Below are 24,559 nucleotides of genomic sequence, written 5' to 3' on the forward strand. Positions count from 1 at the left end.
GGTAGCACTACCATCATTTCCCTCCAGTAGAATGAAAAGTGAATGTCAATTGGTCTCTGCTCTTTCACAAACTAGATTCTGCGGCCGGAAAAAGACGTCAAGATTCGCCATGGCTAATGTGAGAAGATTCATGTGGCCAGATGATGACGTGAGAGGATTAATGTGGGAAGATGCTGACGTGAGATGATGTTATTGTGAGAAGATGCAGGATGATGAAGTGCGAGCTCATCTAATCCTCATCCTTCAACCTCAATGGTGCACCAATTCCAAGATCAGCATGATGCCAAGAGCATAAAGGGTCCCGCATTCAATTCAGAAAGCATGCAATTGTGATCACAATAAGGTTTTTTTTGGAGGAGGTAAAGGTATATAAAGCACCATTTTCGAGCCTTCATCCAGCTTCTCCCTCAACCATCTCACACTCATTCATTTCCATTCATTCATCTTATCTCATTCTTCTTTACCTCTAACTTCTTCAAACAACAAAATGCGTCTCTCAAACATTCTCATCGTTGCAGTCGCTATCGGTGCTGCAGCTTTCGCCAATGCTGCTCCAGTCAATGCAGTTGCAGATGCAGACCTTGGTTGCGCGGACGATAATCTTAATCCACATCTCAGTCCTGAAGTTTCAGCTGAAAGCGAAGTTGCTGCTCGTGATTTCAAGCCAGTCACCAACAAAGTTGTTCGTGATATCAAGAATGCCGGCAAAGTGAACCGCCGCGGCGGCGCAGAAGACAAAAAGTCTGATCTCCAACGTCGTGATTATTGGCTTTGAGCAGAATTCACAGATGATTGGGGTAATAACGGAGTTGGCTATCATGATTTATACAGTACCGATGACTTTTACGTTCCAGACGGTAAGACAAAGATTAAGATTCATGCCAGTGGAGACGTATACGATTCGTTCTACCTCCAAGACGCTTGGGATTCCGACAACTATGAATACCTTTACCAACCTTATGATGGTGAATTGTTTGATTTCTATTTGGACGGCAATTGGTTCAACTTTGCTCAAGATGAAGGTGACGACAAAAAGAAGGCCAGCTGAATTTGAACATATCGTTCGATGCAGCCGCTGACAGCTCTCAGATCCTTTCATAAGGAATCAACGTTTTCTCTATCGATCCATTTTGAGTACTCAGAATTCCCCATTGTTTATGTCCAATTGATCAATTGTTTTTTCCCACTGTCTGAATGAGTTTTACAAATTGTCTTTGGTCATGAGAAAAAAAAAAACCTCTTAAAGTCATCTTTGACCACACAACGAAAGACATAAGACTTGGATGGAAGATATAGCGATAAAATGCACAGATCAATTGAGTTCCCAAGCAAGATGATAATTATGGCAAGAGGGCTTAATACTTGAACATTTAAGCACAGTCTTGTACAAAGAATGAGTCACAGAGTGACCTCTCATGAATTATTCCATCCTTAATAGGGTATCTCGCTCAATGAGATACGGACTTAAGAAAATGCCGATAAATATAATTATACCTTTCAAACGCATACATACTGAAGTCCAGGTGGCCAAAGTGTTACCAAGACCGTCTATTATAGCCAAAAGTGAGTATCACCTGGTCACAATCATGCATGCGGCATAATTTATGCTTTGTGGCTTACGAGGGCCGGATCACCGACAAGTGGAGATTCATCGTGATCCGTGTGAGAAGCCATAGGAGGTTGTAACAAGTACGGGCACATCTTATCCCGCAGCCTTCATCCTGAATATTGCGCCATGTCAAAGCAGTAGTAGCATGATGCCAAGAGCATGAATGGTCCCTAAGGTCGTCCAAGTCCGTAAGCACGCAATCGTAATCACATCATCAAGGTTTTGTGGAGGAAGTAAAGGTATATAAAGACCACTCTTTCGAGCTTTTGAATGAATCCCTTTTCCCTCAACCACCTCATTTCAATCTTCTCCTTCGCAAGTACACAATTTCTGAACATAAAAATGCGTTTCTCAAGCATCCTCCTCGTTGCAGTCGCTGTTGGCGCTGCTACATTCGCCAATGCTGCCCCAAACCGCGGTGTTGAAGCTGCAAGCAATATTGAATTCGCTGCTCGTGAAGTCAAGCCAGTTACCAACAACGTCGTTCGTGATGTAAAGAGCGCCGACAAAGTGAACCGTCGTGCAGATGACAAAACCCCCGAACTGAACCGTCGTGACAATTGGGTTTGGGCAGAATTCACTGATGACTATGGCAACAACGGAGATGGTTACCATGACCTGTACAGCACGGATGATTTCTACGTTCCAACCGATAAGACAAAGATCAAAATTCACGCAAGTCCAAACCAATACGATTCATTCTACCTCGACAAAGCTTGGGACACGGATTCTTATCAATACCTTTACCAACCTTATGACGGTCAATTGATCGACTTTTGGTTGGACGGTACTTGGTTCAAGTTCGAAGTTGCAGGTGATGATGACAAGAAGAAGAAAGCTCATTAGACGGTGAAGCAATCATTCCTTTGTAGCTTACCACTACAATCAATTTCTCGCCAAAAGAAATCCAACGTTTCCTTTCTCCCTCCCTTTGAGTACTCAAACTTCCCCTATGTCTTTGTCCAATTGATCAATTGTTCCATACTTTCGACTGTCTGAAAGATTGCACTTAGATTAGAAACTCTTGAGCGTACGGTGAAAGGAATAAACACAACCACTGCGATAACTACAAAACATGCATTTGTCTGACCCATGTTCTTGAAGGGCACGATACAGTCTGCTGCATTTGTGGCTGTGACTCGTAGGAAGACCGCGCGATGGAAGATTAATGCAGCATGAATGCATTACAGGGATTACGCAACTTGTCATTTGTTTTGTCGCAGCATCTCTCTAGCCAATTTTCAAGTGAGATGCACTGACATCTTGATTTTATATGAAGCCCGTAAGTAACCAAAAATCCTTTTAAGCAAGCCGAAAAGATAGAATCACATTTCATTGGCTAAACCACGACCTTACATATATAGGGTCACCCTTACCTCGAGTTCAACGATCTTTTCTTCTATATACTACTGCATCTTCGAAAGCAAATCACGCAACACACAACCACACCATTGACAACAAAGAAGCAGGATGAAATTAAGCGCACTCGTATTGGCCATCTTTGTCTTAACGCTCATGGAGTGTATTAATGCTGCACCAGGTTATGATGTTTGGCACAAATATGCCCTCAGTGACGGTGCAAAAGCTGATGTCAACCCTCACTCTCGCCGTGATGTTGATCCTTATTGTAAATGCACAAATCCCTGCAAGGAAGCTGGAGGCGAAAACTGTCCTGAATATTGCGTGGTTACGTGTGAAGTTCTCTAGAAGGACAAAAAGATGATGACTTCCACCTTTGCCGATTTGCCGACAAAACACGGATAGGACAATTCATATTTTCAAGTGTACTGAACTCCCCCTTCCACTTGATGAATCATGGTTTACATGTTCCAATGCAAGGTATAGCGTGCGAAAGTCACACATGATGTGACATGTGAATGAATAAAGGTTCCTGAGGTTCGCTTTTGACAGAGATTTTGGCAAGAATGTTGTATTCTTTTCTTACTCTCCAACCATCACCACAAAGATCAACACAACATTACATTCAAAGCACAATAGAAAGATGAAGGTATCAAAGGCTCTTTTTTCCATCATTGTCATTGTTGCTACAATGCATGTCAATGCTGCCCCAAGCGGTGACATCGTGAATGCAAAATCTCTTCGTGATAACTTTGAAGAAAGCAAGGCTCTTGTCTTTCGCCGAGATTACGATCCGCCACGCTGTCATTGCCTTTTCCATTGCGGCGGCGCACACGTAAGATGTCTGTACAAATGTATTGTAACTTGTTGAACGGATTCCATGGGCTATTGGGTAAGTCATGAAAAGCCAAAAATCTATGAGGGACTTTCTCTTACCTCTTCTTCATTTTCCAATCCAGACCTCTACTACTACTTTCAACACGATAGTGTACTTATGACAATGAGCATATGATTTTTTTAGGATCTTGCCTCCAACACTGCAGTCCTGCCTGTGAAGACTTTGATTTTAGAGTGAGAGCCCGTAAAGATGCTTATGCTGTGAGCAGGGAAATGTGGCTGTGAAGTGATCAAGATAAATATATCCCAATCGTTCAACCAAGTCAGATTGAGCATGAGGTGCATTTAATGTGCAAATGGGTGAATAAACTTTCTTCAATGGCCGATACAAAAGTTCCCAAGCTAAAAAGCACTGCTGCACAAAAGACAACCTACAACCAGTGAAAGGGGCAGTTCAATTTTCTATGTGATACTTGACAAAAGAAGTGTCTTGAGGTTCGTTTTGATAGGTGCAAAAATGCTCTTTACGCTTCCTTTTTTTTCCAACCACCATCACCAAAGCAAGCTTGCACACATATTCAACAAAAATAAGAGAAAGATGAAGCTTTCAATGATTCTCTTTTCCATCATTGTCATTGTTTCTACAATAAATGTCAATGCTGCCCCAAACGGTGTCATCACAAGTATTCAAATTGCCCGTGATGGCTCTGAAGCAAGTAAAGCAGTCATTATTGGCCGCGATTACGATCCGCCACCCTGTACGTGCAAGTGTATCGGGGGAGGATATATAGAATGTAAATTTTGTGACGAAGTTTGTGGAATGGATTTTGTGAGTAGATCAGTAAAAGTCTTTCTACAAATCCTAGAGATGCTGAAATTCTGACCACATTGTCTGTCTCTTATTCAGCTTTCATAAGTGCTCTCTATGCGATAATGTACCTATGACAATGAACATATGATTTTCAGTCTTTTACAATGAACATATGATTTTCAGTCTTTTGCCTTTATTGTGCATTTCTGCTTGTGAAAAGTTTGATTGAGAGTGAGGGCCCGTGAAGTCACTTTGGAAGTGAGCATGGAAGTGTGGCTGTGAGTCAAGTCATATACTTACCCCAACCATTCAACCACAAGTGAGAGTGAACATGTGGTGCATTAAGTGTTTACATCGGTGAATAAACTTTGTTTAATTGACCGAATCAAAACTTCCCAAGCTAATGCATTTGCTGCACAAAAGCCACGCCAATAAAGCTTCACCGCCACGGAAATTGTGATTTGAACAAAACGGACCGTAACATGAAACGAAAGGCATAAATACAGCTTTTATGTTATGGATGATTCTCAAAAAGCACCCAACAAAGTACAAAACTGACTTCATCACTTCGATCAAAATGCGCTTTGCAATCATTCTTTTGTCATTTTTGGCCGTATTCGCCAATCTCTTCGTCAATGCTACACCAATCAAAGGTGTCAGCGATTCTCTTGAAGAACGTAATTATTCTCCAGATGCTCCAATCGGTCTCTTGAAACGTCAAGGCTCAACCCTTCACGCTCTCTATGCGCAATTCTGCGATAAAGATGGAGATAATTGTTCAACTGAGCATGACATGTTTAGCCGCCAATGCTTCTATGAAGATGTTTCAAAGGGAGACAAAATTCGTATCAAATCTTACCCAAGACAACAATCGGGAACATTTGTTCTGCATTCTTATTCCACTTTTCTTGCTTGTGATGCGTATGATGATGGCACTTTCTTTGGTAATAAGCAAGAAATCGTCAAACCATATGACGGTGAAGTGATCGATCTCGAACTTCAAGGTCATTGGTTTAGTTTTTCGACAAACCAAAAGTAGTTGTCGATCGGAACGAATCGTACCTTGTTCTTCACTTTGTCCTCTCATAGCTACCTCTACATTGATTCTTACTTTACGTGTTAAGCACTTCGGCCCGATCTCCACTAGATAAGCCGCTCTTTACGGTATCATGACCCTTGCCCGTCAGGGACGTCATGCATGACCACATACTCCTTCTTCCACGCACTCCTTCTTCCCTATACTCCTTCTTCCACATACTCCTTTTTCGACATGCTCCTTCTTCCACATACTCCAGCTCGTTTATTACTCTTGTAAGCCAAATACCGCAATTTAATCTCGTCACTACCATCATCATCCTTAAGTGTCCACCAATATTTTCACAATGTCAAAGATTTCCATTTTGTTATCAACAGTTATGGTATGCTGCTTCATCGTGGCAGAATGTGCGCCTATGCAAAATACGCGTAATGTCGGACAAAGTGATAACGCATATACAAAAGGTGAAAAACTTCTCGAACGAGACAATTACATCTATGCTCAACTTTGCAATGAAGCTGGACTTGATTGTACCGGTCAACATTACTTGACCAATCCTGCTTGTTTCGATTGGAACTCCACCACAAAAGCACTTCGAATTCATGCATCGCCTGCAATTCAAAGCTCATCATTCACCCTCTATACCACATCCGTCGGTCAAACATGTCCGGATCAGATCACAGCGGATCAATACCTCTATAAGCCTTTCGATGGTCAACTTATCCCAGTCACATCAACTGGTACACGGTTCTATTTCGAGGGAAGCGCTTGAGGCAACACGAGTGCAGACGCATCATACATACAGAGCCCTTTCAATGGAATATATCTTTCTCCCCTTTTACGTTGTAGCCCTACACATCACAGCATATTGAGAATAAGCCAAAGCATACAAGCTAAAACGCAAAAGTACTTGCGAATTGTGATTGGAATGGATACGGTATAAAAATGCTACTTGTCATGCAGATGATCTGAGCGGAGCTTGCTATTGTCTTGAAAGATTGAAACGTAGAAGAACACCCTTTCTCCTTCCCATCTTCCGATCATCCTGTACTTTGATTAAAATGCGTTTCACACCAATCATCTTCTCAGCTTTGGCTATCGGTGTAATCAAGTTTGTCAAGGCAGCACCGGGTGCAAATACTGCAAACCTCCAAATGGCTCGTGATAGCATTCCGATCAATGATGCGACCGTATTTCGTCGTGATGATGATGATCGCGTCATGAATGCCCGTGGTAGTATTGTTCAAGAAGGTCTCATCCCTCGTGGTGATGGATTGTACGCTGAACTTTGTGATGAAGACGGAAATGATTGCAGTGGTACATACTATCTGACAAACACAGTTTGCTGGTATCGTAACGGCAAAAAGACTCTCAAGATTCATGTTCCTCCTGGGACTCCGGAAGAACACTTTATCTTGTATACAGTCGCTTCTGATGGTACTTGTCCAGGCAATAAGATCGATCAACAATACTTTGGTGTGGTACATGATGGTGAATTGATCAAAATTAATTCGGATGGCGTCAAATTCTATTTTGATCAGATCTATTTTGGTGAATGAACAAATAAAGCATCTCTCTAACCAAAGTTGCAACGACATTTCAACCGAACTTTTGACAATTTATACAGCTCCATTGGATCACCCTACTTTTTAGCGGGATCACAATCTCCCTTACCATTCGTTTTGTTGACAGAAGCGATTCCTCGGAATTCAATTTATCAATCATTTTGAGGGATATGATTCGTTCTGCTCAAGTGGCTAATTCCTTGCTTCGTCTTTGTCTTGTTTACCTATTAGCATTCAGTCAGAGCAGCATTATGATTGATTGGTAAGAGTGAAGAAGTGAAGCTAAGTCTCTGTCTGCATTTTGACGCGCGATAAAAAAGGCCACACTTCGGACTAAAGAGTCAAGTTTTAGCTCAAAATGCATGCAAGAAAATTCAAGAAGATCTGTACAATGCTTACTTCAACTCTTGATCCTCATCCTGGTCGAGCGACCTCCAATCACAACGACGATGAATTCGGCCGCTGAAGCAAGCACCAGCCGACAAATTAATGGAGATCGTGTTCAAATAAGCATCATTGAAGGAGATGCGTTCGTTTGGTCGACAGAATGGATTGCTCGATTGAGGCGAGAATATGGCGTAGTAGGAATGTTGACAGGTAGTTTACCTTTAATACCTCAACAAAATGTCTTTCTCGGCATTCCATTACAGTTGTTCGAAGAAGAAGTTGTGTATCTCATGCGACAAGGGATCGCCGTTCTGGTGGATGATAAAGCTGCTCATTCTGCTTTGCATGATTCATTTTCAAAGCAAGAATTGCATTCTTGGCACGAATCTCGACAGAGGGCAATCGAGGAGAATAAACGAAAACTACACGAAAGTGCTAAACAGAGCAAAGAGAGATGGCAAAAAGCAGCAGCTGGAAAGGAGAAAGCAGTCGAACGCAGAAAAGAAAGAGAACAAAGAAGGGAACGGATACGTAAAGAACGAATGGAGGAAGGTGGAGTGAATGACGAAGATGACAATAGTGGCCTGTTTGCACCACCTCCTGATAACAATGAAGATGACTCAGCTCAGAAAAATGCCACAAATGAGGCATGGAAGACAATTTCTCATCCTATCACAATCGCAACCAATTCGCTGGAACTGCCTTGGCGGATAGTGAAAGTAGGAGAGAATGCGTTCGATACACTTTCTGGTGCAGCAAAAGCAGGCTTATGGCATTATCCCAATACACCTATGCAAGCTGCTCGATGTGCTACTTTTGAGGATTTACGTTCTCGTGGATACTATATGGCAAAAGGTTTACGATTTGGAGGTGATTTGAATGTTTATCCAGGTGATCTTTTACGTTATCATTCACACTTTACTGCAACTATTCAATGTAAGCCTGAGCAAGACATTCCGGCACAGGAATTGGTATCTGCTGGAAGATTAGGGACTGCGGTCAAAAAAGCACATTTGCTGTGCACTGTCACCTTGAATGCTCCCGATCAAGATGAGAGTCAAATTCGACAAGCTCGTTTGGAGGGAAAGGATGATCTTGCCAGCGTCAATTCTTGGGGATCGGTTGACTACTTCAGCTTGACATGGGCAGGATTCGGTACGTGAGAATGTATCATATTATAATCAATCTGTAATCTTATTGCATTGGTGCAATTATCATCTTGAGCATAAGCTGAGTTGCTCCGTTCCATTCCGAATCCCACCATAAATTGTACGTTGAGTCTGACAGAAACTACACCACTGATTAAGGACTGCCTTCTTGCTGCGTATTCCAACATTTCTTGTATTATGTCATCTTGTATAAGTCTGATCCATGAATGCCTGTATAGCAAAGCCTCTGACTTATCGTCTTTTCTGGTCACATTTGAATAATAATAAAGCATAAGCCAGCTTCAAGTTACTTGATGCGTGCCCACAGTCACACTCACGAGCATCTGAGAAGTTGATTTATAAAGGTAGATTTAACATTATTGCTGCCCAGAGGGTTGGTCAAAAAAGACCACGAAAAATATGATCAATCACACCCGCTTGAGAAGAATGCGATGGTGATGTGAGAGGAAGTTGTTTGAGCGAGAAAAACTAATTTATGTAAAAGAGTGTGAAGACTGAAGATTCGAAATGAGGACAAAGGTTGTAGCTACAAATGCTTGTATTCTATGCTTACATGCATTTTTTTTGTTCACTTGGAATTTTGTGTTGGTGTGATTTTTAGTGCTTCGGCGCCAGAGCAGTGCTATTTGACAATAGGCTAAAAATGAATCTTGCATCCTTTTGTCTTCATCTTTCTCGACTTCCACCATGTTGGCTAACTTCTTTTTCCATCTTTCATCATACACAATGCACAAACGATGACAAAAGTAACGGTGATCCCTTGATTCTACGAGAATGCTGCTGCAAAAGTTCATCGTTAGGTCTATACACAGGTCCTTTCGGGCAACACAAAGGTCGATAGGGCAGTCAATCCGACAGACTTCCACAATGCCTACGCCTCCTATGTATAAAGGAAAGGTGCCAAGATACCTCAGTATGAAAGATTACGTTGGTCATAGGTACAAAGGCAACTTTCAGGCTGCAACTTTTTCCGGAAAACCCAAACTTAATTCACAACAGCAAAAATTACGTCAGTCTGTTCATTCGGCTTTACAAATGGAAAACATTAACGTTCATGAATGGCCAGCTCTTCAAAGTTTTGTTGACAGAGCCATCGCTCAGGATGAAATCAGAGCAGGTCAGGGCTTTAGAGAGATGTGGCTGGATCTGGGATATGAACATCAGCATTTCTTTACCCATGGATCCTTCGCAACAGATCCACTCTTCATACAGATGTCGCCCGAGTCTGAAAGTTCGATCCTACAAGTTTATCGTATAGTGTCAAAAGTACTACCGGAACTACCAAGAAGAGTGACTGAGCTTATATTCGAACGATATTACATTTTCGGCCTTCACTCTTATTCTGAGCAACTACTCGACATCGTTGGAGGCATGGACAGCCTTACCAGCATCAACCGGTCACAATTGCTTAGTACTAGACTGAAATGTCGGAGATTCAGAGATTATTGGGAAGCATTCGCAGAGTATCAAAAAATGCGTGATTGGTGTTTGGAAAGAGGAATTCGGAAGATCTTCCCCTCTCGTGATTGGTTTCGGGTATTCTACAATTTGATAAGAGGGGACATTTACGACATAAAAAGCACTCCTTCTCTACCAGTAGAGATTTTCGAGGAGCTGATGACGGACTTCGACAATCTCGCGCAAGCAGACGAGTATAAAAGGGGCAATATGCTTAGATTCGCTCTGAATCATTATGGCAAAAGCGCGTCTAAAGCTGTTGGATCGAAATGGCGTATGTATCATCAGCAGGTCATCGTCATCATTCATGAAGGATTGGTGAAACGCTACGGCGACGATTTGAATGGCGACGTTCCTACTTTCAACTCTTTACTCGAAGCATATGGTCGTGCAGGCTTGTCTAATTCAGCTATAGAGATATGGGATCAGATGGTCAATTTGAATGTCGAGATTAGTTCTGCTACAGTCGCGATCATTTTTGATATTTGCGGTCTCAACGGTCGTCTGTCAGACGCAATCAAAATCTTTGACTGGTTGCAGCATGGCGAACGTTTCTTAGAGCTAATGAATAAAAATGCTTGGGATTCATGGCTTGAATGCTTGTGCAGATGTAGCGCACTTCAGGAAGCCATGGACTTTACATTTCAACTCATGGAGCCTAAATTGCGAGAACGAGCAGAAGTACACAAGGACACGGAGAAGATGACAACAGGAACTAAGAGCAAGGACATGTATTATAAAACGATAGAAAGCGAACTGACGAAGGAAAGTGATCTCAACTATCCCGACAAGCAAGATTTATCGTACAAACCTGCAATGCAGTCCCAACAGCTTCGGAAGTATTCATCGAAAGGTCTTTCAATATACGCACCGGATGCCAAAACTTTTTCTTTGCTACTAGGTTTCTCCCATGTTAAGCACAAACACGATTCTTACGGTTTCACTCAACCTGAACTGCACGCTGAACTCTTACAACGATTATATCAAGATTACCCCAACCTTGTGCCTTTCATCGATAAGCATGTACTCGTGCCAATATAATGTATAAGTAGCTTCAACGTTGTGCTGGTGATAAATTGTATTCTCAATATCTTATATACCTCTGTACAGTATCAGCCATTTCAAATGTTGTATTCACCTGAGGCAATTCTAGTTGTATTTACCCTTCTTTTCTTTCCTTGCTAGAGAAATGATGATGAGCATTCTTCTTATATCAGCTTCTTATCATCGTTTGAATTTCATTGACAAGTTGGGACATACTTCTTTCCAGTGCTAAATAGGTACGTATATAACTTCTTAAGCCACATTTATGTTAGAGTGATCTTTAATGTCTCAGCGTTAGAACAGTGTTATTTGATGTTCAGCCGGACAGTGAGCCGATCTCACGCGTAAAGAGAACAACACTTTTTAGTGTTCAACTTGCATCCTTTTCTTTCAAACGTAGCATTTGATGGTTGATAGTTCAGCTTCTCAAAATATAGGGCATGACTTCGATTGCATTTCGCCGTCTGACAGCTTCAACCATCTTCACTTTGTATCGAGTCGCTAGGCGGACCTGCATTTCATTACAATCTCAATATAAAAATCCAGCCTCGCATTCATTTGGAGGAAAGAGGATGATGTCCGATTCAACTTCTTCGAATGGCACTGGTCCGATCCGATTCCATACCTTTGATGTTTCGAAGCAAATCTTTCTTGAACGCAAACATACTATCGGAATCGTGAATTTGATGCCAATTGCACCATTGCATGTACTTCTAATACCGCGAAAGCCTCACCATCGATTAGGAGAAATTCCAAAGAACGAATTAGCGGATCTATTTGATGCAGTACAAGATGTTTCTGGGATCGTACAACGATTGACAAACTCACCTGCTTGTACGGTAGCTATTCAAGATGGTAAAGAATCTGGTCAATCTGTCCCTCACTTGCACGTTCACGTGATCCCACGTAAAGATGGAGATTTTACACCAAATGATATCATCTATGCTCATCTGGAAGAGTTTGGTTTGCAGCTGCACAAGAATATGCAGAACTCTACGGATGGCCATAAGCCAGAACGTGGACTGGCGCCAGATCCAAGTCAAGAAAGGAAACCCAGATCGGCACAAGAAATGTCGAGTGAGGCCGATTGGATCAGACAACACTCCAAGTGAAGCACACCAAAAACGATTGTAGGAAGGGGATATATTCTATCTTAATGCAATGAACTGCAGATCACAAGAATGAGATACAAGTTATAAGAGATTTTCAAGGTTCGGAGATCAATTTGATCTTTACGCCATCCTTGCCCGAACCTCTAGCAGGCTTTACCATCGAATGCAGTGCAACCGTTGAATGCTTCTGTGCCAATCTTACCACCAACGTCGATCACCTTTTGTTTGTCACTTGCTGGGACAATTGTTTGAAGACCAGCAACGAGGGCGCCAGCACTGCCATCCAAAGCGGCTAAACGTTCTGCAACATCTCCAGCATGACCAGTAGCGGTAATGGCAGCTTTGTTGTTGACCAATTTCGGAATGCTACCGTTAAAGCAAGCTTGAAGGGAAACCAAGATGCTAATGATTGCACCACTTTGATCAGAAGTAAGGGTACCTTTGAATGTGTAAACTTCCGTTGTTGCATCGATCAAATCTTTGTGTGTGGCCAAGAGAGCTGAAACGATTTGAGCTGCTGCATCTGCGGTTACAGGAGATGCTTCTGCAAGTAAGGCAAGACGATGAGCGTCGGTATCAGCTTCAGTGAACTTGCTTTTGATTGAATCAAATGTGGATGGATTTGCGCATACCAAAGAGATGGAGACGATGAGCAATAAGAGAAAGGTAAAGAATTTCATGGTTGCTTGGCGACGAGAGTTTGAAAAGGTCAAATGGGACAAGATTTGGAAGGCAGGCTGGAAGAGCGAGTGGGGGACTGATCAAGAAAGATGAGTGTTTAGGCCGCCTTTTAAGCTTTCAGTAAGTCATCTTCTCTCAAATAATGATCAAATCCGTCAACGGTTTCTTCTCAATCTCACACCCGCGAATTGTGACTTTATGGTGTTGTCCTCGCATTTCCGCACACGAATTATATATCAAATCTGCATCAAAATAGGCCCCGCGTAATTTGATTTGCGTTGACTCTTACTTGAGATGGCGTGCACACAAAGGATGGCAAGATATTGCCACAATAAAGGGAGCGGAGATGCGACGAAGTAAATACTCAGCCTTCTTTGGAAGAATTTGTCACATGTTTGTCCTTCCCTTTGTTTTCAATTGTGGAATGCAATGATGAAGTACGTAATCGTTATCTGAATGGCGTCAAGAGCAGTGCGGAGAAGCAATTCACAAGATCACATACTCCTCTCAGCGCTGTCACTATTGAGAAGTTCGAATAAAGCTCAGCAACAATACGTTTTCAAACGTCACATCCTAACAGCTACTCAAGAACATTAAGTCACTAAGCCAATAGGACATCACAACATCTGAGACGGTTTCAACGAGATAATTCGATTGACATTGAAAGCAATCTTTAAGTGGCTACATACAGCAAGGAGACTCGATTAGGGGCTTATTGGAAGAGACTTGGTATGCTTGCCATTGCTTGACACTGTCGCATTCTTGAATATCGAATCTGCTTATGACATCTAGCATGCCTTACCACCGTAAGCTTGGCAAGCGTTGTATGCATCGGTACTAATACTTTCACCGACAGCCTTAACTTTTTCTGATGCATTGGCAGTGAAGACGACAGCAAGAGCAGTAACAGAAGCGGAAACACTACCGTCCAAAGCGGCCAATTGATCAGAAATTTGATTTTGATCGTCGATTGCCTTGAAAGTTGATTTGTTTTGAACGAGATTCTTTGTACCTGCATTGATTGAAGCGCTGATTGAACTTAACAAAGTTAAACAAGCATCTATTTGAACGGAAGTGAATAAACCTTGGAATAAAGAAGCTTTTGCAGTAACGTCAATGAAAGCTGTTGAAGTTGCTTTGAGAGTTGCAGCAACTGTTGCAACAGTGTTTGCAGTCACTGTGGTAGATGCTGAAACTTTGACGAAATCTTTCGCACCTGCTTGAGCGGCAACAAGATCTGCTTTGATCGAATCAAAGCTTGCTGGAGCACTACCGGCTGCACAAACCAATGTGACGGAAGCGATGAGCGTTAAGAAGAAAGTGAAGAACTTCATTTTGGTTGATTTAGTGTTTGATAAGTTGTAATGAGAATTGAAGAGAGTTTGGAATGATGATGAAGAGAGCAAAAAGTGAGGCAAGAATCTCTCCCTTTTAAGCGATTTGATTCCTTTGCATCAAAGATGGATTCCACATTAAGCTATCTGAAATAAAACATTTGGACATAATCACAGCCTCGCAATCCCGCAGACACATTGCCAACTTATCCGCTCCAAAGACGTCTCCGCAGCTTTCATTGCCACGCATCATCTCCCAACAAATTCAAGCGGACAAGCGCCCTCGGTAGCCGAAGAAACTATCACATTTCGACCGCCATGAAAACAACGAGATGGATGGTCTAAGATGTGGAGAGGTTTACCGCGATTACAATTTAGGTCATCTCGCCTACCTCAAACAAACAAAGGGAAGTTACATATCTTTCCGTTTTCAACAAAAGTATGTTTGCTCCGCCTCAAGGCCGCCGTTGTAAGCCGTTGAGCGCAGCTCCCATTATCGATCGATCTACAAACAAATTCTCGGTTCTAGACTTAATTCAGCAAGTGAGGATGGAAGGATGTATTTCTGATATATATTATGTAACTGTTTGAGGCTAATGAACACATAAGTGCGGTATCCTCTATGATCAATGGCCGCCAAGATTGTTATTCATCAGAAGTGGCCGGCCTGCCATATCAGCAGCTTGTGGAGCCGAAAGCGGTACATGTAGACTGAGCACTGCTACCAATATGCCCAACAATATACTTTGTAGCGGCTTGAGAACTTGCTGGAAAGATGGCAACGACAGCAGTAACGTAAGCAGAAGCGGCGGAAGAACTGCTAAGATCACGCTACATCTCGTAAGAGAATGTTTCTTATTTAGCAAGAAGAATTTTGTACATAAGGAAGGTAGAAAGAATAAACACAAGCTCTCAGACCTTATTCGTGCGAGAAGAGTCGTATCACAGCTCATATCGAATAAAATGTCCGCACACATTTTGAGAAAGAAGGAATTCGAAAGTGTGCACCGTCGAAAGAAGTATAAACTTAATCACAGAAAGTGGCCGCACAACACAATGTAAGATTTTATACCTCTGTCGTGCTGGCTTCTATGTATCTTCAGAATCGCACAAGACGATTGAATTGATTGTTCGGCCAGATTTAACGATCGTGCGCCCTAGCGTTTGAAAATCATAGCCATACGCCAAATCTATATTCGAATTGATATTTGCAAGGTCAAACTTTAAGTTTATGTTGATGCCAGCATTGAAATTAATTTCGGCAATACTTGCATAGTAGGCCAGCCGTTCGATATCCGCAAAACTAATCAAATCACATAAAGCACCCGAAATTGTATGCATTCCATCAAATGATGTTGTTTTCTGTGACATTAAAAGATTGCATACCTTTCTTATGTCACTTTGCATGCAAGAATCGACCTCGCCTGTCTTTTGTAGTTTTTGAGTGTCCTCTATGAGCTCTAAAATTCTTGATGTGCCTTTATGGTCTCTGAAATACGCCGTACATAGATAGATAGCACCTGCAATCAACGATACTGTCACGCTCATTCTTATATGTCTGATGGTGATTTAAGATCAATTCAAGATACACCCCTCAATGTTTCTCATTTTAAAGTACAAAGTATGCGGTACTGCGATGAGACAAACCTGATTGTGGCGTCAGATGACTCCTTCAACATTCCGATATGTAGTCTCTAGGAGCCGAAAGTTCAGCTGCTCATCACATGAGGCGGAACCGTGATTGACTAAGATGTGTCTTGATGACTTTGCCATTACGATGTCAGACGCTAATATAACAAAAAGATACTTAGCTTTCTTACATGTTGAAGGTGGTTCAGATTGTGCTCATTGAAGCATTTGCTATCACCGACATGAGAAACTAGATGACATACTATGTACAATTATTGTAATAAGAAGTGCAAGCATTCAAAGTTTCAGCTTGAAGTTTACTGCAAATATCTGCAGCTTTTGCTTGTTGAGGACTTGGAAAGATTTTTGGCAATGCTTTCGCAAAGCCATGAATTGCATCGTTCAAGTAAAACATATAATACTCCATATCTTCCTTCGCACCAGCAGCGATAAGAGCCGTCTTCAATTTGGTAAGGTCCGGCATCCCTTTAGCAAAATCTGCTTCCATAACACCGATACTCGTTATGATTGAATCCGCTTCTTTTGATTCTAAAACACCACTGAAGTTCTGAATTTGAGCCTTACTATTCTTGATTGGAATGGTAAGTGTTTCCAGATAGTAAGTTACATCACCTGCTTCTTGTTGATTCACTTTCGATGGATCGGGAACATGTTGGAGATCTTTTGCTATTTCGAGGATCAAGTTGATGCTTGTTTGCACTGCATTGTAATCAGTTGCATAAACATAGGTGAACAATAGAAAAAATAAGGTTAAGAGAGTCTGCTTCATTCTGAAAGCTTTCCTGGAAAAGGTTAGCATAAATCCGTCAATAGCAGCTTCTGTTGTGCGGTAAGAAGATCAAAGAGACTGAGAATCGAAGATCCTTGTCAAAATTGACATTCACTCATTAGTCTTGCGCTTAAGTTAAATGGAACTTCGGTAGCGCTGTAGTAGCTATCACTTCCAAGAGCGGAGCCAAAAATTATCGTTCGAGAATTGTTTGGCTGGAATTTGTTAACTGTTAAACATATTAAGCTAGAATCGTTCGTGCGCCTCATCAAAATCATTTCACAAAGATCACATGACTTTTAGTTTCACACAATCTGGAAAAGGGGTAAGATGAACAATCGAATTATTTATGAGCAAATTAACAAATGGCTTGGGTGCGTTTTCAGGATGTCTTGTAAGAGAAATCTTTATTGAACTTGAAATGAATCTTTGTACCTGCATTGATGCGAATGAATTGCTGCGAAACTTGATTCGAAATGGTTTTGTAAATCGTGCGCGTTCAAGGTAACGATTGAAAGTGAAAATGATTAACATGTTTGGTAATCGGAGCAACCTTTTGTTGCAGTTTGTTGAATTTGTTGACATGTGGATGTTGCTGAATCCTTTGATGCATCAGGAACGATTGCCAAGAATGCATCGACGAAAGCGTTGACTGAAACTTGCAAATCGAGCAAATCGTTACCTGCACCACCAATTTGAAGGGCAATCAAGATATTGACTGCAAGTTTGAGATAAACGGAAACATTCACCAAAACGGCAAGGATTGCATCAACTTCAACAACTGCCAAAACACCAACGTAAGCTTGAATCATTGCCTTAAGATCAACGAAAACGGCAACTACTGCTTGAATTTCTGCAGAAATTTGAGCAGCAACGGAAACTGAAACGATTGGAGAAGCAGGAATTTTTGATAAACTGCTGCAACTGTCTGATAAAAGATCAATTTCAGCTTTGATTTCAACAAATGTTGATGGCGTTGAAACTGCAGGAGCAGAGGCCATGGCCATTGAAACGGCAGCAAGGGCCATCAAGAGGTAGGTGTAGAACTTCATTTTTGTTTCGTTAAAGTGGATAGGTTGAGTAAGAGCAAACTTGATTGGAAAAGATTGGAAGGGAGGTGACAATTGGAGGTGTTTGGTGGTGAAGGGAAGAAGAGAAAACCGTTGAGGAGGGTCCTTTTATCTCTTTCTTTTGCGCAGAAAACATATGAACCGATCACTCCCTTGTACGGAGGTCCATTTCCATATTACAAGTCACAAGGAGGCCGCTTCATTTCATCATCGTTGGCCTTGTCCTTTGTTCTTTCTTTCTCTTGATGCAGGACTTCCGTCGTTTTTATTTTCGCGGTTTGAAATATCAACGGAGCAACCAGTGAAATCAAGCCGGAAACGGAATATTTTTTCTTTCTTTTGAAGAATGGTATAAAGATCAATTTGTCAGGGATATCGCTTTTATGGCGTCAATCTACGGCGCCGTGATTTGGAAAGCTGCCCCGTCACAATATTTTACATTTACGATCTTGGCATGAAAATCTAGGGTGCAAACATGCAACGGTTTAATTTGTGATTTTCGGCAATCCTAACCGATCACTTTCCGCGGGAATCCTTCTACCATGACGGATAAACTCTTGTGTTTATGAAGATGCAGTCGTTTATTTACAAATTAATTAATCTCTCATAGAAACTTCCTTCATTTTAAACAAATAAGGAGAAATCTAATTTCATTTATCATATCATTTGGCCAAAATGAAGTCTAAGTGGATAAATAAAGCATAATTTGATTGATAGCTCTAGCGATAAAAGCTGTCTGTCGATTCGTGCAAGACATGAAGTTCATGCTGCACTACTTGCGAACGTCCATTAAGAGCATGAACTATAAGCACTGCAAGCGCTTTTGGCATCACTTTGAAGCTTATTGCAAACGGAACTTGCATCACTCTTTGAAGCAGAAGGACATTTACCCAAAAATACACCAACGAAAGCTTTGATAGCCACTTGAAGGTTTGCTAAGTCATCACCAAGCTTGGTATCTTCACCGATCGCATTCAAACCTGCTTGAAGACCAATAATAACTTTGATACCAACGGAGATACCAACTTCAATCTTGACCAAAATCTTGATGATTGCGTCTACATCAGCTGCTGCCAATGTACCGACATATGCGCTAATCTCGGCTTGTGCATCGCCCAAAGCAGAAACGATTGCAGTTACATCAGCTTCGATTGATGATGCAACGTCTGCTGTTACTTTGATGCTTGAACTGAGTTGTGAGACCTTGTCGCAAGCACTGTTCACTGTTTGAAGTTTTGCGCTGATCGAGGCAAGATCAGTAGCAAAGACTGCTTGCAAAGCAATGAGTGCAAAGAAGAAAATGTAAAAGAGCTTCATTTCGATGGATGATAAGGTTTGATGTGGGATTAAGAAGACTTTTTTGGGGTTTGAGTTGGATATGGGTTGTCTGTAAAACTTTGTTTCCTTTTGTGGTCATCTTTTATAATTTTGAGAGTTGGCTGAATGTACATGAACTTCGTTTAGGACAACGGTGTACCTGCAACTGCTATGATAATCCGATCAACAAAGAAGCAAAAGGCGTAAGTGACTACGATCAAAGGCCCCACCAAGGATCGCGGGTATATGCAACGGGTGGTAGCAAGCCGACCCTTTGTTCCTGCTTCGAACAATTCTGCATATGCGGAGCTTCTATTGAATGATCACACGGCTCAGATTTCATACTCAAGACTTGTTAATGTAATCATGCTTACGTTTTATATCACACGGCCAAAAGAAGAAAAGAATGAATTGACTAATTCTAGGTAATCTCGAAGAAAGTGTCCATCGGCGGGGAAGGATAAGGTCACTATGGCGTTCGTAATGAAAGTGGGATAATATTGCTGCAGAATATTACCCGTCACTTATTCGTTCAGCAATAACCGTATCCATGACAGCCGCTTGTGCAAGTGTTTCCAAGTTGGTTGCAAACGTTCCATGCGCTACTTTGACAGCTATGGCAACCAGAAGGAATGATACCCAAGAATGCTTCAATGAATGCTTGAACGGAAATATTGAGGTCCAACAAATCTTGACCGCATTGACCGCCCAAACCTAGAATATCTAAACCAACTTCGAGTGTAAGAAGTAAGTTGACGCAAACGCTCAACAAGACTTCAATCTCTGCAAGAACGGCCACGATTGCTTGAACTTCAACAACGGTAAGAACACCAACAAATGCTACAATTTCAGCTTTTGCCTCTACGATAACGTTAATAACTCCTTGAAGATCGGCATGAATGATTGCACCTCCCGAGATTGTAATTCCGCCAGTTGGAATATTGCCAAGTCCTTGACATTCGGAATGAATTGCATCAACTTTTTGTTTGATTGAGTTGTAATCTGATGCGCAAACGGCAAGAACTGCAACGTAGGCCAAGAAGAAGTAGGTGAAGAATCTCATCTTGAAAGTTGAGGAGGGAGACTTTGGGAGATTGGATTGGGAGAGTTTGAGAATGGGAGATGATGAGGGGATGAAAGTGAAATCAGGACGAAAATGTCGACTATTTATGTTCTTTCTTCTCTCCCTCATACCTGGTTTGAATCATTCTTTTGCCGTTCAATCACATGTTCCATCTCTTGCCGAATACCTCGACGACGTTTGCCCGAGAATTGTCTAGACTTCAGACTTCGGGATCCCGATTGGTCTGGTTGTGTCGACAGCTTTTTGTTTGCCGATTTAAATTAAGAAACATATTCCAATTCGGAGCCGTTTGCTTGCGATTGTGGCTCAAGCAGAAGTCCATCTGATGAGACTTGTGTTGATGTCAGGATGCCGCTCCGTTTCGCGTTGGAATCCCTTTTTTCTCTTTTTGCGGCTCCGCTCTACCTTTTGATTGAAACCTGTCACTCTGTCAAATGCACATTCACTCGGATCAACGGAAGCGGCCGACATTACGTTCAATATCTCGGCCAATCGGATGGGAAAGCATGACATACGGCTTCTTAAAACATAACAGACAATACTCGGGAAGACAGGACGATTGTCTCTTATTGCTTACATGACTGTGACAAAGTTACGTTCGTGCAGAAAATATGTGGCTTGAACGACAGATGACATTAATCATACTTTAATTAGCCGAATAGGTGGATTATTCTCAGCATTTACCGAATGCCTTGCAACCACATTGAGCATCAGTTTGCCATTTATCAGTTTGGTGTTGAATCCTTACAGCGGAAGCTTGCGCTTTCGAACCAGATGCGAATGCTTTTACACTTGCATATAAACCATTCAAAGCAGTACCAACTTTAACACCTGCGCGTTGTTTGACTTGAGTGTAGCTGCAATGGCAACAATATCCTTTTCACCAGTTGAAACGCTGCTTGCTAAAGTAAACAAAAGAGCTTGCAATCAAATCGAATTCGTTTGCAGTAATTGTACCGGAGTATCCTTGAAGTGTTGAGTTTGCTGCATCAAATACTCTTGCCAATGCGTTTGCATTGCTAACGATTTGAGCAGCACTTTGAGCAGTGATTGCGCTGTTTGTTGGAGTGCTAGCAAATGTAGCACTTTGAGATTGAATATTTTGCAAGTTTGAATTGAGATCATCCCAGCCAGCTGCGAGAGAAATTGATGCAAAAGCAACAATGGTGAGGAGCAAAGCAAAAAAAATCATTTTGATTAGAAGTGTTGAAGGTGGAAAATGATTTGAGAAGAGGTGTTAGAATAGAAGGTGTTGGGGGAAAAACAGAAATCATTCTTCCAAGAGTTGCTGCCTACCTGCCACCGTATGCTTTGCAAGCATCAGTAGAAGCATTTTCCAATTCAACAGTAGCCACTTCAGAACGCTTGATATCTTTACGATCAATGATGTTCGTAAAAGCAGTTGACCAAATTGAGATCGCCTTAGCCATTGCTTCTAAATCTGTTGCGAGGGCATCATTCGCTTTTAAAGTGGTAATATCCGTTTTCAATTTCATGATTGCATTGAAAACGATTGCTTCACATATAGCCTTGAAAGGATTGATCGTGCCACTCATAGCTTGAATAATCGAGGTCACTTCATCACTGGTCACTGTTGGAGCATGACCATCTCGATAGTTCAAAATGATCGTCTTGGAATCTTGAAACACACCTTGAATTGCGATGATGTTTGATTCGAACGTACTCATAACATTTGTGGTGAAGGGACTTTTTGTTGGGGTAGTACCTGCAAATTATTGAACTTCATTACTGATTTGATCAATGCTGGCTTTGACGTCGTTATACGTCGGTACAGCAGCAGTAAATTGGATTACAGCTGAAACGAGGATGGTGATTCCAAAGTTTGCGATCTTCATCTTGAACAGATTTGAGCGTGATCTATACCAGATTTTACTGAATCTGGAAGATGGATAGGACAGCAAATCTGGACTTGAGATCTTATGTAGCAATGAGGCAAAACTTCAAGAATGTAGATTCATGTACCGTATTTAAGCGTTCTCTGTGCCTGAGCTGTAATTTGACCAAATCGAATCTTCTACCCATCTTAAGTGGCTTGAATGGTGCAAATCGTGTATTAAAACTCATCTACAACTGTGATCGGCTCCGTTTAAAAGTACTGCGGTTCATTTCACGCATTCATCATTTGTCGATCCTCCTCCCAACCCATGCATACCTTTGTAAATGTCATGAGGTGAACGTTCAGGAGATTTTAGGTAAGAACGAATATCACGTCAATATCAAAAAATGCAGATAATGGATATAATGAGAAGAAATCGGAAGATGAAAAGGACAAAATGATATAGGTGAGTACGTGCAGGGGAAGTTTTAAAGGTATTGCAGGAATACCGGAATTGGAAAGATAAGACTTGCTAAAACATCAATGCAATACTTGATGCAAACTGACTATTTTGCCGACTGGAATTTGACACCAAAGACGTTGCACAAAACGATTAAAGAATGATTTACTCTTCTTGCCAAACGAGCTGCTTGAGAGCGCATTTCTTGGGGTACGAGAGGGAACATGATCTTGATCAAATCTTGCGTTTCCGTTGAAATGTCTGCAACATCTGCTCTCGCGATTCCGAGAACACCTAATTGTTCCAATTGCGGCTTGATTTTGATCAAATCAATCACTGTATAATTGACTCTTCTTTCGACAACATACAATGATTTGATTAATGTTTGTGTTTCTTCAATAGTAAAGTTTGTTTTGATCTCGCTCACAACTTCTTCGCTATCTTGAATTTCGGAGATTAAAGCTTTGGCTTTTGAGTTGATCCCCAATGCGGAAAAGTATGTCAATGGTTTTGAGTTAACAGCTTCACGTAATTCCAACACTGCTTGGCTGATATCCGAAACTCCTTCGATCAAATTGTCGAATTGTGCAAATACTGCTGTGGCTACAAAGAGCAGGATGGTGATGTAAGCAAGTGCAAAACGCATAATGATGATATCAGTATCACTTTCGAGACGGGTTTGTTCAGGATGGTATGGACGGGAATATGGAGAAACAGCAAACAGCAGCGTTTAAATTGTTTTCAGTTGCCGTCATTCTCACGTTTTTTCATCTTGTTGTCATTTCTTCTGAGAATTTTCCTTGCTTAAAGCAACGGAATACCGCCGTTATTGACGGAGCACCTCTTTATACCGCTCTTACATGATCGAAATTCTGAATCCATCCCCATCGCCATGCATCAGATACGCCCAACCGTTAACGGATCCGCTGTTGGATTTTGAATGGTGATCACGTGTAAACAAATAACATGCAAAACACACACGTTCCTCTTTGTTGACGCGTTGTTGTTTAGTGTTGTTATTCTGCAAAAGTAACACTTTTTACTCAGGGGCTAATTCTTGTTTCTTTACTGCCCGGCCCTTAAATCGGATCAGCCCCTATACCGCCGATGCACATGCCCAATGATACGTACAGCCTGTTTGATAAAGTATGCAGTTAGATCGGACCACTTAAGAGACCGGCTTGAAAGAGAGACAAAAAGTAGTTAAGAAGTTGTACTCACAGTTCGGCGCGTCAGATTGAGAGTGTATGAATTGTAGAAGGCCATTCAACACTAACAAATACAAGGCACTTTATCAGTATAATATGCATCATTAAGCACACTAACCTTATCGGTGCAAGTGTTCATCATTCAATTCTCAGGGGGAGGGAAGACTTGAAACAAATTTGATGGACCTTGCATCTTAGTAACAATGCATTCATCCTCTTTGACCATCATCAAGACAAGCAAGGCGAGGATCACTTTGGATATCATTTATCAACCAACAAGGTCAAGACAATATGCCAAGTCCACATAGGAAACCGGCACCTCAATCACAAGAGGAAGAATATGCTTATTTGTACAATAATACACCCGATCATGATGCACCACATTTACAGCTGGACATCGATAATCCAGGAGATCAAGCAAGGTTAGGTCATGTACCACAACTAAGTCAAGCATTCTTTGAAGAAGCTGCTTTGGCATTGAACGGAGCAAGTGATCAACAAACTCCATCTGTCGTTTCACCCGGTGGACAAACACCTGCAGCAACACAAACACTTAATGCATATCTACCATCACTCTTGCAAAGTCCTTATGGTACAGATGCAAGTGGAGCAACTCCTGCTCCTACTTATGACTCCGAACAACAATCTCATGGAATGCATGCACCCATGAATAATCCATACGATGCAGCTGCAACTTCACGATCGGCTGCTGGATATGGAAGTGGATATGGCGAACAGGATGACATCAATGCTGGCTATGAT

At 41.6% G+C, this 24,559-nt stretch overlaps 15 protein-coding genes across 15 annotated transcripts; 7 read left to right on the forward strand and 8 right to left on the reverse strand.

Annotated features, from left to right (window-relative positions):
• Positions 1 to 487: 487 nt before the first annotated feature.
• FA14DRAFT_183270 (uncharacterized protein) lies at positions 488 to 1,048 on the forward strand (the record flags this gene model as incomplete). Its single annotated transcript, XM_025501305.1, has 2 exons — positions 488 to 758; positions 780 to 1,048. The coding sequence occupies 2 exons, from the start codon at positions 488 to 490 to the stop codon at positions 1,046 to 1,048; spliced, it is 540 nt and encodes a 179-aa protein (XP_025357235.1).
• A 903-nt stretch (positions 1,049 to 1,951) lies between these two features.
• On the forward strand, positions 1,952 to 2,455 carry FA14DRAFT_152355 (uncharacterized protein; the record flags this gene model as incomplete). The annotated part of the gene is made up of 1 exon (XM_025497526.1): positions 1,952 to 2,455. One exon carries the CDS (start codon positions 1,952 to 1,954, stop codon positions 2,453 to 2,455), a length of 504 nt encoding a protein of 167 aa, XP_025357236.1.
• A 1,781-nt stretch (positions 2,456 to 4,236) lies between these two features.
• FA14DRAFT_8184 (uncharacterized protein) lies at positions 4,237 to 4,763 on the forward strand. The gene is made up of 2 exons (XM_025502950.1): positions 4,237 to 4,634; positions 4,713 to 4,763. Exons 1-2 carry the CDS (start codon positions 4,323 to 4,325, stop codon positions 4,719 to 4,721), a joined length of 321 nt encoding a protein of 106 aa, XP_025357237.1. The 5' UTR covers positions 4,237 to 4,322; the 3' UTR covers positions 4,722 to 4,763.
• A 430-nt stretch (positions 4,764 to 5,193) lies between these two features.
• On the forward strand, positions 5,194 to 6,424 carry FA14DRAFT_152356 (uncharacterized protein; the record flags this gene model as incomplete). The annotated part of the gene is made up of 2 exons (XM_025497527.1): positions 5,194 to 5,620; positions 6,057 to 6,424. 2 exons carry the CDS (start codon positions 5,194 to 5,196, stop codon positions 6,422 to 6,424), a joined length of 795 nt encoding a protein of 264 aa, XP_025357238.1.
• Positions 6,425 to 6,580: 156 nt separating this feature from the next.
• FA14DRAFT_8194 (uncharacterized protein) lies at positions 6,581 to 7,487 on the reverse strand. Its single transcript, XM_025502952.1, has one exon. It carries the CDS (start codon positions 7,248 to 7,250, stop codon positions 6,738 to 6,740), a length of 513 nt encoding a protein of 170 aa, XP_025357239.1. The 5' UTR covers positions 7,251 to 7,487; the 3' UTR covers positions 6,581 to 6,737.
• A 643-nt stretch (positions 7,488 to 8,130) lies between these two features.
• On the forward strand, positions 8,131 to 9,230 carry FA14DRAFT_159218 (tRNA-intron endonuclease catalytic domain-like protein). Its single transcript, XM_025498105.1, has one exon. It carries the CDS (start codon positions 8,147 to 8,149, stop codon positions 8,765 to 8,767), a length of 621 nt encoding a protein of 206 aa, XP_025357240.1. The 5' UTR covers positions 8,131 to 8,146; the 3' UTR covers positions 8,768 to 9,230.
• Positions 9,231 to 9,640: 410 nt separating this feature from the next.
• Positions 9,641 to 11,272, forward strand: FA14DRAFT_152359 (uncharacterized protein; the record flags this gene model as incomplete). The annotated part of the gene is made up of 1 exon (XM_025497528.1): positions 9,641 to 11,272. The coding sequence occupies one exon, from the start codon at positions 9,641 to 9,643 to the stop codon at positions 11,270 to 11,272; it is 1,632 nt and encodes a 543-aa protein (XP_025357241.1).
• A 578-nt stretch (positions 11,273 to 11,850) lies between these two features.
• FA14DRAFT_176243 (HIT-like protein) lies at positions 11,851 to 12,387 on the forward strand (the record flags this gene model as incomplete). Its single annotated transcript, XM_025500652.1, has 1 exon — positions 11,851 to 12,387. One exon carries the CDS (start codon positions 11,851 to 11,853, stop codon positions 12,385 to 12,387), a length of 537 nt encoding a protein of 178 aa, XP_025357242.1.
• A 72-nt stretch (positions 12,388 to 12,459) lies between these two features.
• On the reverse strand, positions 12,460 to 13,462 carry FA14DRAFT_8207 (uncharacterized protein). The gene has a single exon (XM_025502953.1). It carries the CDS (start codon positions 13,065 to 13,067, stop codon positions 12,531 to 12,533), a length of 537 nt encoding a protein of 178 aa, XP_025357243.1. The 5' UTR covers positions 13,068 to 13,462; the 3' UTR covers positions 12,460 to 12,530.
• A 394-nt stretch (positions 13,463 to 13,856) lies between these two features.
• FA14DRAFT_152362 (uncharacterized protein) lies at positions 13,857 to 14,402 on the reverse strand (the record flags this gene model as incomplete). Its single annotated transcript, XM_025497529.1, has 1 exon — positions 13,857 to 14,402. The coding sequence occupies one exon, from the start codon at positions 14,400 to 14,402 to the stop codon at positions 13,857 to 13,859; it is 546 nt and encodes a 181-aa protein (XP_025357244.1).
• A 1,089-nt stretch (positions 14,403 to 15,491) lies between these two features.
• FA14DRAFT_183275 (uncharacterized protein) lies at positions 15,492 to 16,930 on the reverse strand (the record flags this gene model as incomplete). Its single annotated transcript, XM_025501306.1, has 5 exons — positions 16,295 to 16,930; positions 16,223 to 16,262; positions 16,050 to 16,096; positions 15,789 to 15,960; positions 15,492 to 15,764 (listed from the first exon to the last, which is right to left on the reverse strand). Exons 1-5 carry the CDS (start codon positions 16,849 to 16,851, stop codon positions 15,492 to 15,494), a joined length of 1,089 nt encoding a protein of 362 aa, XP_025357245.1. The 5' UTR covers positions 16,852 to 16,930.
• Positions 16,931 to 17,348: 418 nt separating this feature from the next.
• Positions 17,349 to 17,873, reverse strand: FA14DRAFT_176247 (uncharacterized protein; the record flags this gene model as incomplete). The annotated part of the gene is made up of 1 exon (XM_025500653.1): positions 17,349 to 17,873. The coding sequence occupies one exon, from the start codon at positions 17,871 to 17,873 to the stop codon at positions 17,349 to 17,351; it is 525 nt and encodes a 174-aa protein (XP_025357246.1).
• Positions 17,874 to 18,680: 807 nt separating this feature from the next.
• FA14DRAFT_176248 (uncharacterized protein) lies at positions 18,681 to 19,208 on the reverse strand (the record flags this gene model as incomplete). Its single annotated transcript, XM_025500654.1, has 1 exon — positions 18,681 to 19,208. The coding sequence occupies one exon, from the start codon at positions 19,206 to 19,208 to the stop codon at positions 18,681 to 18,683; it is 528 nt and encodes a 175-aa protein (XP_025357247.1).
• A 532-nt stretch (positions 19,209 to 19,740) lies between these two features.
• On the reverse strand, positions 19,741 to 20,271 carry FA14DRAFT_176249 (uncharacterized protein; the record flags this gene model as incomplete). Its single annotated transcript, XM_025500655.1, has 1 exon — positions 19,741 to 20,271. The coding sequence occupies one exon, from the start codon at positions 20,269 to 20,271 to the stop codon at positions 19,741 to 19,743; it is 531 nt and encodes a 176-aa protein (XP_025357248.1).
• A 694-nt stretch (positions 20,272 to 20,965) lies between these two features.
• On the reverse strand, positions 20,966 to 23,591 carry FA14DRAFT_187092 (uncharacterized protein; the record flags this gene model as incomplete). The annotated part of the gene is made up of 4 exons (XM_025501566.1): positions 22,697 to 23,591; positions 21,596 to 21,999; positions 21,177 to 21,426; positions 20,966 to 21,149 (listed from the first exon to the last, which is right to left on the reverse strand). Exons 1-4 carry the CDS (start codon positions 23,233 to 23,235, stop codon positions 20,966 to 20,968), a joined length of 1,377 nt encoding a protein of 458 aa, XP_025357249.1. The 5' UTR covers positions 23,236 to 23,591.
• Between the last annotated feature and the right edge of the window lie 968 nt (positions 23,592 to 24,559).

The sequence above is a fragment of the Meira miltonrushii genome (genome assembly GCF_003144205.1).
Source record: "Meira miltonrushii strain MCA 3882 unplaced genomic scaffold FA14scaffold_1, whole genome shotgun sequence".
NCBI classification, from domain to species: domain Eukaryota; kingdom Fungi; phylum Basidiomycota; class Exobasidiomycetes; order Exobasidiales; family Brachybasidiaceae; genus Meira; species Meira miltonrushii.

Bases quoted from the DNA above. Each gene is read 5' to 3' on its own strand.
- FA14DRAFT_8194 (XM_025502952.1), bottom strand. From the start codon at position 7,250: ATGTCGTTGCAACTTTGGTTAGAGAGATGCTTTATTTGTTCATTCACC.
- FA14DRAFT_159218 (XM_025498105.1), top strand. From the start codon at position 8,147: ATGGAGGAAGGTGGAGTGAATGACGAAGATGACAATAGTGGCCTGTTT.
- FA14DRAFT_8207 (XM_025502953.1), bottom strand. From the start codon at position 13,067: ATGAAATTCTTTACCTTTCTCTTATTGCTCATCGTCTCCATCTCTTTG.
- FA14DRAFT_8184 (XM_025502950.1), top strand. From the start codon at position 4,323: ATGCTCTTTACGCTTCCTTTTTTTTCCAACCACCATCACCAAAGCAAG.